A 15,178-nucleotide genomic window follows, 5' to 3' on the forward strand; every position below is an offset into this window, starting at 1 on the left:
GTATCACGCATGCGCACGGTACACAGAAGGCCTTGGAAATAGCGTCTGCGGGTAAGATCGATTCTCTGTGTTTTTATCTTAAGCACCGACTGAGGGACGATTCCTGTGAACTGCGGGCACCGTAGTCCGCAATCCCGGGACCGTCCTGCTCTCTCCCCTCTCTCTCAGCCCCACGGGCCCCGGGGAGCTTCCGGCTGATGAGGGAATGGGAACCGATGGATCTCTCAGACAGAGCTGAGCTCCAGCTGTCTGAATGCAAGGATTAGGAACTCGGAGAAAGGGAACAAAATCGTTTATATCACCAGTTGAGAAAATCAGCTTTGTTCTACCTCCAATCACAAACAAGAGAAAATCTGCAGATGCTGGAAATCCAAGCAACATACACAAAATGCCGGCGGAACTCAGCATTAGTACTCTTTTCCATAGCTGATGCCTGGCCTGCTGAGTTCCTCCAGCATTTTGTGTGTGTTCTTGTAATGGACTTTTCTAGCGGTGAGAACATGTTTTGTCCAATTCTGTCTAGGTACCTAGTGATATCAAACACCTTTGCCCTGGGCAACAAGTAGCTTTCAGATCACAAATGTGCCAGACTCCAATGAGACAGACTACTGCCCTTCCCTTCATATTCATTGGCATTGCATTCACTGAGTTCACCACCGTCAGTCATTGGGGGAGGGTTCAGGGGGAATAATTATGTAGAATACAGAAACTGGTGTTACCTGTGTGTATTGTGGTGATGCAAAAGTTGCTGGAGAATTTGCAAGTGGGAAGAAGTGAATTGATATTTGGAAATCTGACTTTTTAAAGCATAGTTTAGCAAGCAAACCACATATGGACAATGTGCAAAAGCTTTGGTGAGAAAATCCTTCATTACCCATTACGAACCCAGAGGAGATCAAAGTTCCTATTGACCGTGATTTGCTAGCTGTGAAAATGAATACATCTCTATATAAAATTCACTGTGCACATCTTATCACTGGGTAAAAAAATGCACAGTACAATATTTATCTGCACACTGGATATTACAAATTAGAGGGGATATAGGAGGGAAGGAGGGGAGACCTCCAGTTTCCCTGATGCCCTCACCTACAAGATGTGCATCTAGCTGCAGCTTGTAACCCGGCACTTTAACGAGTTGGAACTTGAAATGGATGAATTTTGGATCATCCAGCAGTTGGAGGGGGTGATAGATATGACATGAAGAGAGGTGAGTTACACCCAAGGTGCAGGACACAGGAAACTGTGTGAGAGTCAGGAAGGGGAATGAGGTTAAATAGCCATCGCAGAGTACTTTGTTGCTATCCTGCACAACAGCAGGTGGACCACTTTAGACACTGTTGGGGGCAATTACCTGACAGACGAAAGTCAAAGGGGTGATAGGAGATTTGTTAGTTAGGGGAACAGACCAAGAGGCAACTAATATCCTAGTGATAAGGCTTGCTGGAGGTAGTGTTGGGGGGGGGGGTGATGTGGTTTAAATAAGTTGTAGGGGGAATGGGAGCTAGATTGACAGAACAGATAGTGGAGAGGGTGAATTGAATTGAATTGACCTTATTACAAATATCCTTCATATACATGAGGAGTAGAAATATTTACGTTACGTTACCATCTAAATGTGCAATGTGTCATTTAAATTAACTCATAATAATTAGTTTGTACATAGGACAGTTAGGAAAACAGAAATCAATTATTCAGTCTGATGGCCTGGTGGAAGTTGATGTCCCGGAGCCTGTTGGTCCTTTTGCTGTGATACCGTTTCCTGGATGGTGGCAGCAGGAACAGTTTGTGGTTGTGGTGAACTGAGTCCCCAATATCCTTTGGGCCCTTTTTACACAAATCTATACCTCTACCATCCAGGCTCCCATCCAAACTTCTTTTAAATAGTAAAACCGAGCTCATATTCACCAGTTGTGCTGGCATCTCATTCCACACTCTCACAACCATTTCAGTAAAGAGCTTTTCCACATGTTCCCATTAAATTTTCACCTTCCCCACTTACCCATGCCGTCTAGTTGTCACCCAACCTCAGTGGAAAAAGCTGCTTGCATTTATTTACCCAATCTTCTTCCTCATGATTTTGTAGACTTCTGACAAATCCTCAAAGCAATGTGTAATTTCCTTGTTTATGTTTAGAGCCTTTTTTAGGTGTATAAGATGATGAGGGACATTGATCGTGTGCATAGCCAGAGGTTTGTTTTCCCAGGGCTGAAATGTGTGGAATGCACTGCCGGCTTTTTCGGTGAGCGTGTTTCAGTTACTGTGGGGCCAGGCAGCTCAGTGGGAACAGGGAATAATACCAATGGAGAGAGTCAAACTGAGCCAGGTCACAGATTGGAGATGGCAGAAATGCCCCATTCTTATAGAGACAGGAAGAGCATCAGAGAGTTTGATGGTCATTCCAGATGCCAGCACTGTGCCCAGTTAGATGATGATTTCTCTGTCCAACTTGTGTTGAACCTCACTGTAACTGTGTGATGTCAGATCACACCTTGACAACTCAGTGATCTCATCTGAAATGTTGTCCTACACCCACTGATGGATTTTGTATATCTTTTTACAGGTTACAAATCACAAGGTATTTCTCTATGGGAATCTAAAACACAACACACCAGTTTTGCTGTCTCTGTCCAGATATTTAAGAAGTGGAGCAAGCGATTCACTCGATCATCATTCCTGCTCAGACTGCGGAGAGGGATTCACTCTATCATCTGATCGACTGGCACGCCTGTCATTTTCAATGGATAGGGGGTGCCCATTCACCTGCTCAGACAGTGGGAATGGATTCAGATGGACATTTCAACTGAAGGGACATCAATAAGTTCACACTGGGACAAGGCCATCCACCTGTTCTGTGTGTGAGAAAGGATTCAGTTGGTCTTCCCACCTGTGGACACACCAGTCAGTTCACACTGGGGCAGAGGCTGGTCATTTACTGAATTTGTGTGGAAGGTTTTACTCGGTCATCTGACCAAATGGTTCACCAGCAAGTCCACACTGAGGAGCGGCTGTTCACCTGCTCAGACTGTGGGAAAGGATTCACTAAGTCATCTAAACTGAAGCTACATCAGAGAGTTCACACTGGGAAGAGACCATTTACCTGCTTGGACTGTGGAAAAGGATTCACTTGCTCATCTAAACTGAAGGTACATCAGCGAGTTCACACTGGGGAGAGGCCATTCACCTGCTCAGACTGTGGGAAGGGATTCACTCAGTCATCCCACCTGCATGCACACAGGTCAGTTCACACGGGGGAGAGGCCGTTTACCTGCTCATACTGTGGGGAGGGATTCATTTTGTCATCGCAGCTACTGAGACACCAGTTAGTTCACACTGGGGAGTGGCCATTCAACTGCTCAGTGTGTGGGAAGGGATTCACTCGGTCATCCCACGTACACAGTCACCAGCGAGTTCACACTGGGGAGAAGCCGTTCACCTGCTCAGTGTGTGGGAAGGGATTCACTCAGTCATCCACCCTACAGAGACATCAGCAAGTTCACACTGGGGAGAAGCCGTTCACCTGCTCACTGTGTAGGAAGGGATTCACTTGTTCACCTGACCTGAAGGTACATCAGAGAGTTCACACTGGGGAACGGCCATTCAGATGCTCAGACTGTGGGAAGAGATTCACTTGTTCACGTGACCTGAAGGTACATCAGAGAGTTCACACTGGGGAACGGCCATTCAGATGCTCAGACTGTAGGAAGGGATTCACTTGTTCACCTGACCTGAAGGTACATCAGAGAGTTCACAATGGGGAACGGCCTTTCACATGCTCAGACTGTGGGAAGGGATTCACCTGCTCATCCCAACTGAAGATACATCAGAGAGTTCACACAGGGGAGCGGCCATTCACCTGCTCAGACTGTGGGAAGGGATTCACTAGGTCATCCGACCTATTGGTACACCAGCGAGTTCACACCGGGGAGCGGCCATTCACCTGCTCAGTCTGTGGGAAAGGATTTACTTCGTCATCCCACCTATTAGCACACCAGCGAGTTCACACAGGGGAGCGGCCATTCACCTGCTCATACTGTGGTAAGGGATTCACTAGGTCATCCGACCTATTGGTACACCAGCGAGTTCACACCGGGGAGCGGCCATTCACCTGCTTAGACTGTGGGAAGGGATTCACTCAGTCATCTGAACTGAAGGTACATCAGAGAGTTCACACTGGGGAACGGCCGTTCACCTGCTCAGACTGTGGGAAGGGATTCAGACGGTCATCTAAACTGAAGGTACATCAGCGAGCTCACACTGGAGAGAAGCCATTCACCTGCTCAGACTGTGGGAAGGGATTCACTCAGTCATCCCAACTGATGGTACATCTGCGAGTTCACACTGGGCAAGGCCATTCAGCTGCTCAGACTGTGGGAAGGGATTCACTCAGTCAGCCCACCTACAAGCACACTGGTCAGTTCACACTGGGGAGAGGCCGTTCACAGACTCAAGCCTGAATTATCCCTCTGTGTAGATGCTACAGTGTAGCATACACAATAGCCCACGCAAGTGGCCTATGCCGTTGTGAGCATTTTTACTTGTGAGTTCGTGTGTCTGCGTTGCTCTGGCACAATGCTAGTTGGTGTTGAGGTTCTATGGCACTGTGTTGAATTGACTCGTGGCGTTGGGAACAATGGCGACTGCTGAGTACATTTTGTTGGAGTTGGAGCTAATCGATGTTGAACAAGAGTTACTTTTATTGAAATTACTGCAGCGCAGAAAAGAGAGAAGTTTTTCCATTTGTTAGTGCAGTTCGTGATGTCCAAAGCGATGTTTGTGGAAATTTATTTGCATGAATTTCATGTCATTTGCCATTCTTTATAATATACCAATGAAGAGTTGTACAAATGTAAATATTTTCTGACTTCCTCACTTAACCTCTCCTTGATTTGGCCCATTTTCCAACTTCGAAGCAACAGGAAATCCCTGGGAGGAAATGTGTTGCTACCAAGCAGACCGATCACAGTTCCCGCAGTCTGTGATGCACAGTCAGCGGGAGACGCTCATGGAGTGAGTACTGTTTTAGATTCGCTCCATAACCTTTACTTTTTTTAACCTTTGATCACCCTTATCTAACTTATTTTTACCAACACCAAAAGATTCTTGCTATTTTCTTGGGCTTATTGTTAAGAGTTTATTGTGAATTTTTGAAGATATGCAAACAGAAATGGCTCTTAGATCTAAAGGACGAGAACCTGGGTGCAACCTGAATGGTAATGGAAAGAAGCAAGCTCAACCGCAACGCACTGAGTTAACTTATGAACTGTTTATGGAGGTTTTGGATAAAAAATTTGATGAACTACAACAAATTTTTAAACAAGATATAAAGGCTTTTCAAGATGATATGGTTAAGATGGATTTATTAATTAACCAGCAACAAGTTCTTATCGCGTCTCTGTAAGAAGAAGCTCGGAAACGAGATTTGACAATTGAAAAATTGCAACAGGATTTAATTTCGACCACTAAGTTGGTGCAAACACTTAAAGCCAAGAGTGTCGACTTTGAGAATTGGTCCAGAAGACAGAACCTACGTATACTTGGTCTCCCAGACGGCATAGAAAAAGACGACCCTTCGAAATATTTTGCTCAACTTTTAAAAGATGCATTCCCACGGTTTTCCCAGATAACTCCCCGTTACTTGATCAAGCACATAGAATTTGGCGTTGTTCATCGAGTGCTCCAGCTAAAAATTCAGTTGTAATTGTCCGGTTTCATTATGTACACGACAAAGAACAACTTATTCGTGTGGCTCGGCGGGTTGGAATGGTTAAATTTCGAGATTACCATTTCCGTTTGGTTGAAGATTTTAGTCCTGAAGTTATGAAGAAAAGGCTTCTTTTTAAACCTCTGATGTCTGAATGTTATGAGAAAAATCTAAAACCTGCGCTCTTATACCCTGCAAAGCTTAGAATCTCTCCATCGAATGCTCCACGCCAGGTTTTCCTTTCTACATCTGAAGCGAGAAAGTATCTGGAGGAGAACTTCCCTACTGGTACAGACACTGATCTCTAATAAATGAGTGATTCTGATCGTGTAAGATGGTTTTTGATTCCTCAAACCAGAGTTAGTCTCTGGTTATTGGTGTAGGTTTATCCTATACTTTATATTTAAGTTAAAGTGTATTTTCGTTATATTAATCGCTCTGTTTTATACACTTTAACCATTATACTATATTTTTGACTATTATTTTTGTTCCCTCGAAGGTATATTTTTAACCCTTCGAAGGTGAATTCTTTTTTATTAAGATGGTGGTTTTTTGGAAAAATATTCTTGGTTTTGTTTAAAATGGCGTTATTTTTGCTTTTCTCGTCTTCTTCCTATAATGTATCGCTTATCATAGTTTAAATATTTCTTGATTTGTTTGGGTTATAACCCGATTTATAAGCTTTTAGTGATTTTATTCTTTTTTTTACAACTAAGTATATTAAGAAGTATGGTTTTTAGTATAGTGATTATAATTTTTAAAGTTGGGGTGGTTTTTTTATATATATCCTTTATATACAGAGTGGTCTTCCGCTGATATGGGGGTAGAATTAGTCTCATTTTTTTTCCTTTTTCTAGCCATATTTTGGCTTTTTTTCTTTTTCTTGTGGGGGTGGGGGATGGTCTGTTTTCTAATTTAATTTTTCTTTTACCAGTTTGTTTTAGTTTTTTCATTTGGGCTGTTTTTGAACTACAGATATGTCTACGGTGTCGTCACCTCCGGGTCCGCTCTTTATTTTTGTTCCTCTTCCAGGTGCATGAGTTTATAATTTGGTTAACCCTTTTTATACCAAAGGGTTGATTTTAGAAGCATGGCTCAGACCATTAATTTTGTGTCTTGGAATACTAATGGTTAAAACCATCCGATTAAATGAAAGAAGATTTTCAAAGTATTCCAAAGACTTAATGCTCATATCATTTTTGTACAAGAAACTCATGTGAGGAAGGAGGACAAATATCGCTTTTTTATCTCTTGGCGGGGTCAACAGCATCATTCGAATTCGAATGCCAAAGTTAAGGGAGTTTCAATTTTTATTGACTCCTCTATTGCATTTATTCAACACGATATCCTTTCGGATATGAAAGGTAGATTTTTGTTAATTACGGGTTTACTTTGTAATAAAAAGGTTGCTATGGTTAATGTTTATGCTCCAAATGTGGATTGTCCTGATTTTTTTAAGTCCTTATTTACTTCTTTACCTAATCTAAATGAATATAAGTTAATAATGGGTGGTGACTTTAATAGTTGTTTAAATCCTTTGATGGACAAATCTATATCTATTCAGATTTTACCGAATAAGTCGGCCACTTGTATTAACTCCTTTTTGACTGATAATGGAATTTTTGATATTTGGAGATTTCGGCATCCTAACGACAAAGTGTTTTCTTTTTTCTCACATGTTTATCATTCTTATTAGAGAATTGACTATTTTGTTATTGATTTGTTTTATTCCATCGGTAATTGGTTGTAATTATGATATTATAGCTATCTCTGACCATGCTCCATTAAAACTTTCTATTAAATTTATGGATACAGCTTCTAATGTTAGACAATGGCGATTTGACTCTAACTTATTGCAAGATCCGGACTTTATTAAATTTATGAAGGAGCAGATCGATTTCTTCTTTTCAACTAATTCCACGGATGATATTTCTTGCGGAACACTTTGGGACACTTTTAAAGCGTATATACGTGGACAGATCATCTCTTACTCTGTTGGTCTGAGAAAATGCATTAAGAAGGGAACTCTTTTATTGGTTGATAAAATTAAAGAGATTGACAAGAAATATTCGATCACTCCTAGTAAGGAGCTTTACAAACAAAGGGTTGAACTTCAAACGGAACATAGTTTATTACTTATATCTCCGATTGAAAATCAATTAATGAAAACCAGATCTGATTTTTATATACATAGTGATAAATCGGGTAAACTGTTAGCTAGTCAGTTGAAGAATGTTTTGGTTAAACGTCAAATCACTAAGATTTGTCAGCAGAATGGGGATTTGACAGTTAACCATGATGAGATAAATAAGTCATTTCAAGACTTTTATACCTCCCTGTATCAATCTGAATTCCCTCAGGATCATAATACCATGTGTGATTTTCTTGGGAAATTGAATTTTCCAAAATTATCATCCGATGATCTTTCAATATTAGATACTCCTATTACGGATGCACAAATTAAAGGGGTTATTTCCTCAATGAATTCTGGGAAAGCACCAGGTCCAGAAGGGCATACAGTAGAATTTTTAAAATGTTTTTCCGCTACTCTTTCTCCTTGGTTATGCAGGGTTTTTGAAGAAGCAATGAGATTGGGGAATTTGCCACAATCTTTTTATAGAGCTTCCATTTCTTTAATACTGAAGAAAGATAAAGACCCTACTGACTGTGCATCCTATAGACCAATATCTTTATAGAATGTGGACTCCAAGATCTTTTCCAAGTTACTGGCTTCCAGGCTGGAGAAGGTATTACCCCAAATTATTTCGGAAGATCAAATCGATTTTATTAAAAATCGCTATTCTTTTTTCAATGTTAGGAGATTACTGAATATTGTTTATACTCCTTCACATAGCACATCAGAATGTGTTATTTCATTAGATGCGGAGAAAGCATTTGATAGAGTTGAATGGCCTTACTTATTTTATGTGTTGGAGAAGTTTAATTTTAGTCCGACATTCATTTTTTGGATTAAACTGATTTATCACACTCCAGTAGCCTCGGTGTTTACTAATAATCAAAGATCTCCCTTCTTTCGTTTATTTCGGGGCACTAGACAAGGTTGTCCTCTTAGCCCATTACTATAAAACATTGCTTTAGAACCTTTGGCAATTGCCATCAGAGAATCACAGGATATTTCGGGTATTAATCGTGGGACAGATATTCATAAGGTATCTTTGTATGCAGATGATTTATTATTATTCATTTCTAACGCTGAGAAATCTATTCCAGCAGTTCTATCATTGTTGGCTCAATTTAGTGAGTTTTCTGGGTATAAGTTAAATCTTAATAAGAGTGAATTGTTTCATTTGAATAGACAGGTCCCAAGTTATGGAAATTTACCTTTTAAATTAGTTAATGACTCTTTTATTTACTTAGGGATTAAAATCACAAAAAACCATAAAGAATTATTTAGGTTTAACTTTTTACCTTTAATTGATCAGATTAAAAGCTTGTTTACTAAGTGGTCACCATTATCTTTATCTCTGATAGGTAGGATTAATGCTAATAAGATGGTTATTTTACCTAAGTTTTTATATATTTTTCAAGCGGTACCAACTTTTATTCCGAAATCTTTTTTTACTAATGTTGATTCAAAAATTTCCTCATATATATGGCAGAATAAAAATCCCAGGTTAGGTAAAATATACTTACAGAAGACAAAGAAGGAAGGTAGGTTGGCATTACCTAATTTCAGATTTTATTATTGGGCAGTTAATATTAGATATTTGTTATGTTGGTTGAAAGACTGGGATGGATCTTTTGGCCCTCATTGGGTGAGGTTGGAAATTAAATCGGTACCAGGTTATGCTCTGGGTTCTATTTTAGGGACTTCTCTCCCTTTTGCTCTTTCTAAATTGCCGAAATGAATTGACAACCCGATAGTTAAACATACTTTACGTATATGGTTTCAATTTCGGAAATTTTTCGGGTTGACTCAATTCGTTTTAAATATTCCTATTGTACCTAATTGCTTTTTCCACCCTTCAATTATAGATCAAGCTTTTTCGGCTTGGAAAACTAAGGGATTACTAAAATTTTCTGATTTATTTTCGGACAATTGTTTTATGTCTTTTGAGCAATTATCTAATAAATATAATGTGCCTAGAGTTCATTTTTTTTTATATTTACAGATTAGGCATTTTTTAAGTACGGTACTTCCTACGTTTCCAAATTTTGTGTCTTCAGATATTTTGGAGAGTTTGTTTGAATTAAACCCTTTTCAAAAAGGGCTTATATCAAAACTTTATAATGTAATTATGAAGATACGTTCAGAGCCCCTTTATAAGACAAAAAATTTTTGGGAAATAGAGCTTAATCTTATTATTCCTATTGAGAATTGGGATAGAATTCTTCAATTAATTAATACATCATCTATATGTGCCAAACATTCATTAATACAATTTCAGGTCGTACATAGGGCCCATATGTCCAAGGCTAAATTAGCTCATTTTTATTCTTATATAAACCCTATTTGTGATAGATGTCAGTTTGAAATCGCGTCTTTAACTCATATGTTTTGGTCATGTCCGCTTTTGGAAAAAATATTGGAAAGATATTTTTGATATTATCTCTGCAGTATTGTACATCGATTTACAACCCCATCCTATTACCGCAATTTTTGGTTTACCAATGATGGACTCACTTCATTTATCTTCCGCCTGTCGAATGATTGCATTTCTCACTTTGGTGGCTACAAGATCTATTTTGTTGAATTGGAAGGAAATTAATCCTCCCACTGTATTTCACTGGCTTTCTCAAACTATGTTATGTTTAAATTTAGAAAAGATTAGAAGTCATGTACTCGATACTTCTATTAAATTTGAAAAGATATGGAGACCATTTATTCAATATTTTCATATGATGTAATATGACCCTGTTCCAAGCTTATTGGATTTTTCAGCTTTAATCTTATTTATGTTGAGAGGATCGGAATTGACGACACTGATGATTATGTATTCTTGTGAGATATTATAAACAACCCTTTTTTTTCTTTTTCAAGTTTTTCTTTTTTCTTCTTTTTTTGCTTCTTTTTTCTTCTTCATTAGCTATCAGTTTAGTCAATTTCTCCATTCTTATAGAGACAGGAGGAGCATCAGAGAGTTTGATAGTCATTCCAGATACCAGCATTGTGCCCAGTTAGATGATGATTTCTCTCTCCAACTTGGGTTGAACTTCACTGTAACTGTGTGATGTCAGATCACACCTTGACAACTCAGTGATCTCATCTGAAATGGTGTCCTACACCCACTGATGGATTTTGTATATCTTTTTACAGGTTACGAATCACAAGAAATTTCTCTACGGGAATCTAAAACACAACACACCAGTTTTGCTGTCTCTGTCCAGATATTTAAGAAGTGGAGCAAGCGATTCACTTGATCATCATTCCTGCTCAGACTGCGGAGACGGATTCACTCTATCATCTGATCGACTGGCACGTCTGTCATTTTCAACGGGTGAATGCCCATTCATCTGCTCAGACAGTGGGAATGGATTCAGATGGACATTTCAACTGAAGGGACATCAATAAGTTCACACTGGGACAAGGCCATCCACCTGTTCTGTATGTGAGAAAGGATTCAGTTGGTCTTCCCACCTGTGGACACACCAGTTAGTTCTCACTGGGGCAGAGGCTGGTCATTTACTGAATTTGTGTGGAAGGTTTTACTCGGTCATTTGACCAAATGGTTCACCAGCAAGTCCACACTGAGGAGTGGCTGTTCACCTGCTCATAACAACTGAAAGTACATCAAAGAATTCACACTGGAGAGAGGCCGTTCACTTGCTCAGATTGTGGGAAGGGATTCACATGCTCATCTAAATTGAAGGTACTTCAGCGAGTTCACACTGGGGAGAGGCCATTCACCTGCTCAGACTGTGGGAAGGGATTCACACAGTCATCCCAACTACAAGCACACAAGTCAGTTCACACGGGGGAGAGGCCGTTTACCTGCTCATACTGTGGGGAGGGATACATTTTGTCATCGCAGCTACTGAGACACCAGTCAGTTCACACTGGGGAGAGGCCGTTCAGCTGCTCAGACTGTGGGAAGGGATTCACTCAGTCATCCACACTAATAGCTCACCAGCGAGTTCACACTGGGGAGCGGCCATTCACCTGCTCCGTCTGTGGGAAGGGATTCACTTCTTCACCTGAAGTGAAGGTACATCAGAGAGTTCACACTGGGGAACAGCCGTTCAGATGCTCAGACTGTGGGAGGAGATTCACTTTGTCATCTCACCTAATGGTTCATCAGCGAGTTCACACAGGGGAGCGGCCATTCACCTGTTCAGACTGTGGTAAGGAATTCACTCGGTCATCTCACCTATTGGCACACCAGCGAGTTCACACAGGGGAGCGGCCATTCACCTGTTCAGACTGTGGTAAGGGATTCACTCAGTCATCTCAACTGAAGGTACATCAGCGAGTTCACACTGCAGAGAGGCCGTTCACCTGCTCAAACTGTGGGAAGGGATTCACTCAGTCATCCCAACTGAAGGTACATCAGCGAGTTCACACTGGGCAAGGCCATTCAGCTGCTCAGACTGTGGGAAGGGATTCACTCAGTCAGCCCACCTACAAGCACACTGGTCAGTTCACACTGGGGAGAGGCCGTTCACAGACTCAAGCCTGAATTATCCCTCTGTGCAGACGCTACAGTGTAGCATACACAGTAGCCCACGCAAGTGGCCTATGTCGTTGTGAGCATTTTTACTTGTGAGTTTGTGTGTCTGCGTTGCTCTGGCAAAACGCTAGTTGGTGTTGAGGTTCTATGGCACTGTGTTGAATTGACTCGTGGAGTTGGGAACGATGGCGACTGCTGAGTTCATCTTGTTGGAGTTGGAGCTAATAGATGTTGAACAAGAGTTACTTTTATTGAAATTACTGCAGCGCAGAAAAGAGAGAAGTTTTTCCATTTCTTAGTGTAGTTCGTGACGTCCAAACCGATGTTTGTGGAAATTTATTTGCATGAATTTCATGTCATTTGCCATTCTTTATAATATACCAATGAAGAGTCGTACAAATGTAAATATTTTCTGACTTCCTCACTTAACCTCTCCTCGATTTGGCCCATTTTCCAACTTCGAAGCAACAGGAAATCCCTAGGAGGAAATGTGCTGCTACCAAGCAGACCCATCACAGTTCTCACGGTCTGTGACGCACAGTTACATTTTCGTAAGGTGCGCATTAGGCTATGGCGTACGGTATGGCCTAGGGTGCCGCGTCAGGTACGTGGCTATGCGGAGCGTATGGCGTAGCTTACACGGTGAAGCATAATTCAGGCTTCAGTGTGTGGGAAGTGATTCACTTGGACATCTCAACTGCAGAGACACCAGCGAGTTCACACTGGGGAGAGGCCGATCTCATGCTCAGACTTTGGGAAGAGATTCTCTCAGCGAAATCAACCTGATGTGCATGACTGAGTTCACACTGGGGAGAGACCCTTCACCTGCTGTATATTTCGGAAGCGATTCACTCAGTAATCTAACCCTATGCAACTCTTGCTTCAGCTCGCAGCTAAATATAGGGGGTGATAACCCCCCAGCCCGGCCAAACTTAAGAAATCTTGTTTGGGTGGATGTTGTGTGATGTGTGCCCTGTTACAAATCAGTACCCTGAAATAACAAACAGTACACAATATGTGAATAAATGACTGAGATGTATAATTCTTACTTTGACTAGATGATTAGTGAAGTAATCAAAAAGAAAGAAAAAGGGCCCACGCTCTTCTTCTCATCTCTCGCCAGCAAAAGGCCATGAAAATCTCTCTTCCAGACTCACAAGGAAGAACATTTCTGTCATTGGATAGCCGAACACTCCAAAACCCTGTTATCTCTAGTCTTACCCTAAACATTGCTGCTGCAGAGAAGCCATTAACTCAGCAGTGAAACATTGCAGAGAGTCCACTGCATCAGCAGTGAAACCTTACAGCGCGTTACATTTGTGACACACTACCGGGTTCACACTGGGGAGAAAGTTTCAATAAGCTGCATGCTGGATATTTGTCCATCACCGTTGCTGAATGCAATTTTGAGAGTGATTGTAGGTGTTGAACTCTGCAATTATTGCTGCTGCTCACCACACCCAGTTCTCCATCCAGGTCACTGGGCATAGAAGGAGTTTCTTCTGCTGCACATTCACTTTTAATAGGACTGGAGTTTAATATTCTGGATCTGTGACAAATAAATCAGTTCTATTTTAATCACTATCTCTGGTACTTAGTGAATTTATAACACACCTAGTGTACAGTAGAGAGTCAACTCAGGCCGGCTGGACCTGATTCTGTTCCACAACAGATCTTTCAAATCCTCCCCTGTTGTTCACCTCTCACTCTCCCTGTGGTGATGGGTTCCAAATTGTCATCACTCTGGAAGAAGAGGTTTCCCTTGAATTTCCTGCAGACTGAAGAAGTCGAGCTGACTGCAGTTCTGTCTGAGATGTTCTTCACTCCTCAGATCTCAGGCTGAGGAAGAATGACATTGGGAGTGAACGTCCTTATTCAGGGCTCATTTGTCACCATCTCGTCTGCTCAGATCGTTGGGATGTCTCCCATGGAGGGTCATACTCATTCCACTGGTTAATGTTTTCTTCCAGAGTGATGATTTATTTTTCTGAGTTGGCCTCTCATGTACGTGTTCTGGTCTGTATTTCTCATCACGATTACATATACACACATGGAGTGCTGAATCCTGTTCATTTTTGATGAAAATATATAGGAGGGGTGATTGATATATTCGTGGCCTCAGGTGGAAGGAGTCAATTTTGGAAAACCTAGCACATTTATTTTTCAACGTAGTCCCGTCCTACATTTACACACTTAGTCCAGCAGTGGCTTGCAAAGGTTTGGGCACCCCTGGTCAAAATTTCTGTTCCTGTGAATAGCTCAGCGAGTAAAAGATGACCTGATTTGCAAAAGGCATAAAGTCAAAGATGACACATTTCTTTAATATTTTAAGCAAGATTAGATTTTAATTTCCATCTTTTACAGTTTCAAAATAACAAGAAAGGAAAAGGGCCCGAAGCAAAAGTTTGGGCGGCCTGCATGGTCGGTACTTATTAACAACCCATTTGGCAAGAAATGCAGCTTGTAAATGCTCTTTGTAGCCAGCCAAGAGTCTTACAATTCTTGTTTAGGTAAATGTCTGGGTTCAGTCATAAACAGCAAAGTACTGATGTGGAAATTACAAATTAGAATATTATTAGAGTCACAGAGAGCAACAGCAATGAAACAGGCCCTTCGGCCCCTCCAGTCAATGCCGACCTGTTTTTGTTGTTACTGCCTACTTCCAGCTACCTGCACCAGAGCCTCCATACACCTCCCATCCACGTCCTCACCCAAATTCCTCTTTAGTGTCTAAATCAAACCCACATCCTCCACTTCCACTGGCAGCTCATTCCACACTCTCACCAACCTCTGAGTGAAGAATCCCCCTTCAGATTCCCCGAAAATAATTCACTTTCACCCTGAACGT

General features: G+C 41.2%; 2 protein-coding genes across 2 annotated transcripts; both read left to right on the forward strand.

Moving 5' to 3' along the window:
- Nucleotides 1-4,471, forward strand: LOC140722079 (uncharacterized). The gene is given in 3 exon segments (XM_073036876.1): nucleotides 1-51; nucleotides 2,561-4,341; nucleotides 4,344-4,471. Coding segments are annotated over 2 exon segments (1,497 nt in total). The 5' UTR covers nucleotides 1-51; nucleotides 2,561-2,972.
- A 462-nt stretch (nucleotides 4,472-4,933) lies between these two features.
- LOC140722081 (uncharacterized) lies at nucleotides 4,934-13,912 on the forward strand. The gene is made up of 2 exons (XM_073036877.1): nucleotides 4,934-5,007; nucleotides 11,460-13,912. The coding sequence occupies exons 1-2, from the start codon at nucleotides 4,934-4,936 to the stop codon at nucleotides 12,337-12,339; spliced, it is 954 nt and encodes a 317-aa protein (XP_072892978.1). The 3' UTR covers nucleotides 12,340-13,912.
- The last annotated feature ends 1,266 nt before the right edge of the window (nucleotides 13,913-15,178 follow it).

Source organism: Hemitrygon akajei, unplaced genomic scaffold (assembly GCF_048418815.1).
Source record: "Hemitrygon akajei unplaced genomic scaffold, sHemAka1.3 Scf000069, whole genome shotgun sequence".
Lineage (NCBI taxonomy): Eukaryota > Metazoa > Chordata > Chondrichthyes > Myliobatiformes > Dasyatidae > Hemitrygon > Hemitrygon akajei.

Excerpts from the sequence above, each read along its gene's own strand:
- LOC140722081 (XM_073036877.1), top strand. The coding sequence starts at position 4,934 with ATGTGTTGCTACCAAGCAGACCGATCACAGTTCCCGCAGTCTGTGATG. Across the intron at positions 5,008-11,459 it reads CAGCGGGAGACGCTCATGGA|AATTCACACTGGAGAGAGGC; the intron begins GTGAGTACTGTT and ends AGTACATCAAAG.